This window comes from Nematolebias whitei, chromosome 22 (assembly GCF_014905685.2).
Source record: "Nematolebias whitei isolate Nwh7 chromosome 22, NemWhi1, whole genome shotgun sequence".
Classification (NCBI taxonomy): Eukaryota; Metazoa; Chordata; class Actinopteri; order Cyprinodontiformes; family Rivulidae; genus Nematolebias; species Nematolebias whitei.
The window spans coordinates 21,784,589-21,787,358 of record NC_056519.1 but is presented as its reverse complement, the minus strand read 5'-3'; the positions used below and the strand labels follow the sequence as shown (position 1 = coordinate 21,787,358).

Genomic DNA, 2,770 nt, shown 5'->3' with positions numbered 1-2,770 from the left:
TATCTATCTATATATATATATATCTATCTATATATATATATATATATCTTAATAAAAATGTATCATTGACTGTGTGTTTTGCAAATGTGTCATAAGAATATTTTATTCGTGTTAATGTTAACCCCACCAAGAATATTTAAATACACTGAACCATGTGTTCATCTTTAATGGCTGTACTCCTGAGATTTACAGAGGAGAAAATCGTGAGAATGAGTTTAGTATTCAGCTCTGACGGATTAAATGCGCAAATACTTCATTGCTCCTGACAAACAGGCTACACTGAGTGGAGCGGTCGACCGTTCCAAGATGGCGGCCCTACAGCTCGTCAGCGCCAATAGGCGATAGCGGTCAATGCTGTATCTAGTGATTATATGATATCTATGCTTTAAACAACGAGCTACCGGAGAGTAGCAAGTTTGCTCCAGGAGGCGTGGCAGGAAGAGTTTTTAATGAGGCCACATCAATTAAAAAAAACTACAAACATGGCGTTTTAAACGAGAGCGACTTCAAGCGCTCAAGAGTTATAACAGGCGTATTCATAGGGCGTAATAATATGTAGATGATTGAAAGTGAAAGTGTTTGGTCCCAGCCCACTCGTAGGAGACGGGAGGCAGAATATGGTCGGGGTCTAAACGGGGGACATGGTTTAGTTCAGTCAGAGCAGTCAGATGGATCTGGGTCGATTCCTCGTTCGTGTTCTGATGCTTTGCCTGATCGGAACAACGAGTCCGTCCAGCGACGGTAAGAATGAGCGAAACAGAAACTTATCATCTTTTTACAGGATGTGACTTATTTATTTACAGGATGTGACTTATTTATTTACAGGATGTGACTTATTTATTTATTATAGACGCATGCGAAAAGACCTATATACGTACATCATTTCAAGTGCAAACTAACGAAATAAACCACACATATCTGGAGATTTCTAGTTTACAAAGAAGCTTTTAATGTTTTTTTTTTTTTTTTTTTTTTAAATCTCTAATCTGTAACAAAAATGTATCATAATGAAGACTATTAATCTAGGCATAATTAAGAATAAAATTAAAGTTTAATCAATAAACTTTTAAGTGCTACTGCATTTAATCATACTATAGTCAGCTATAAAGGGCAAAGCTGTTAAAGCAGCTGTTAAAATAAAATGTTTCACATTTTTTGTAATTGTTATACATTTCTGACACATATTCTGCGTGTATATTTTTTTTTTACCAGGTTTCAACTGCACTATGATTTTTTTTGTTTGTTTGTTTTTTTGTAGAAAATGATTTAAGCTACAGTTTGGGTTTTACCATACTTTCATTTAAAAAATATTATAGCAGCCTAAACTTTTTTTTATTTATTTTTTTTAAACTGAGATTCCAGAAAGCATTGAAGAGTGATTTGATGGACACTTTTTTGCCCCACTCCCCTCAGGAAGGAGGTTGAGGAGCATTAAGTGTAGAACCACTAGACTGAGGAACAGCTTCTACCCTGAGGCTGTTAGACTCATGAATCTCTAATCAGAATAATCACTGTGAAAAACCACATCATGTTGCTGCTGAGCTGTTTCATGTTGCTGCTGATCTGTTTCATGTTGCTGCTGATCTGTTTCAATGTTGCTGTGTTCATGCGTGCACATCCGCCCACACAGACTCATGTTCAATGTTTTTATGTTATGAGTGCTTAGTGTATATTTAGTTGATGTTTTTCTTAGTTCATATCTTAGATGTTATTACTGTTTTTCTTATACATTTTATTGTTGGATGTAACTGGGACCCTGTGTACATAATTTCACTCCACCACATGTACAACATGAGGTGCGAATGACAATAAAGAAACTCTGACTCTGACTAAAACTTTAGTTTAAGAAAAGGGTCTATATGACAATAGCTTTTCAATCAGCCACTAGGGAGTACAAGCCAGTTTATCTTTTGTGCCGGACCCAAGCCCGGGTAAATGATGAGGGTTGTGTCAGGAAGTGCATCTGATCTAAAACACTTCTGCCAAAACTAACATGCGACTTCATCTAAACAACACTGTATCGGATCAGTCGAGGTCTGGGTTAAATACAACTGCCATCGGTGCTGTTGACAAACAGGGTGCCGGCAGAAATTGTGCTACTGTTATTTGAAGACCATGACGAGGGAAACATATCAGGAGACAGAGGGAGAAGAAGAAAGTCAGACTGATGATGGCAACTCTTAATGTGGAGACAATGACAGGCAAAGGTAGAGAGCGGGCTGACATGATGCAGAGAAGGAAGGTAGATGTTTTATGTGTCCAAGAGACCAAGTGGAAGGGCAGCAAGGCTCGCAGCATCGAAGCAGGGTTCAAACTGTTTTACCATGGTGTGGATAGAAAGAGAAATGGAGTAGGGGTGGTCCTGAGGAAGGAGTTAGTAAAGATAGTAGAGGTGAAAAGAGTGTCAGATAGGGTGATGTGTCTGAAGGTAGAAGTAGAAGGTCTGATGTTAAACATCGTCAGTGGTTATGCTCCACAGGTTGGATGTGATGTGGAGGAGAAGGATACATTTTGTAAAGATCTGGATGAAGTGATAGAGAATATTCCCAGGGAGGAGAGAGTGGTGATCGGAGCAGACCTGAATGAACGTGTTCAGTGTTTCCCCATCATTATACAAGCGGGGTGTCCCACCCCATCAACAGAACTGAGCACCCCGCCTACCAAACCAAACTTGCCTCCCCACCTGGCACTGACATAGCACTAAGCTAGCAGCACAAAATACAGGCTCTCTAGCTAAAAAGCTAAAGGCGCCTCTTCCCTCATGCTGAAC

At 39.3% G+C, this 2,770-nt stretch overlaps 1 protein-coding gene across 1 annotated transcript in view; it reads left to right on the top strand.

Moving 5' to 3' along the window:
* The first annotated feature begins 638 nt into the window (after positions 1–638).
* Positions 639–2,770, top strand: part of il15ra (interleukin 15 receptor subunit alpha) — a 19,205-nt gene continuing 17,073 nt past the window's right edge. The window contains exon 1 of the mRNA XM_037696218.1: positions 639–741. Coding sequence (XP_037552146.1) covers positions 669–741 — 73 coding nt within the window. The 5' untranslated portion in view covers positions 639–668. The remainder of the gene's footprint in view (positions 742–2,770) is intronic.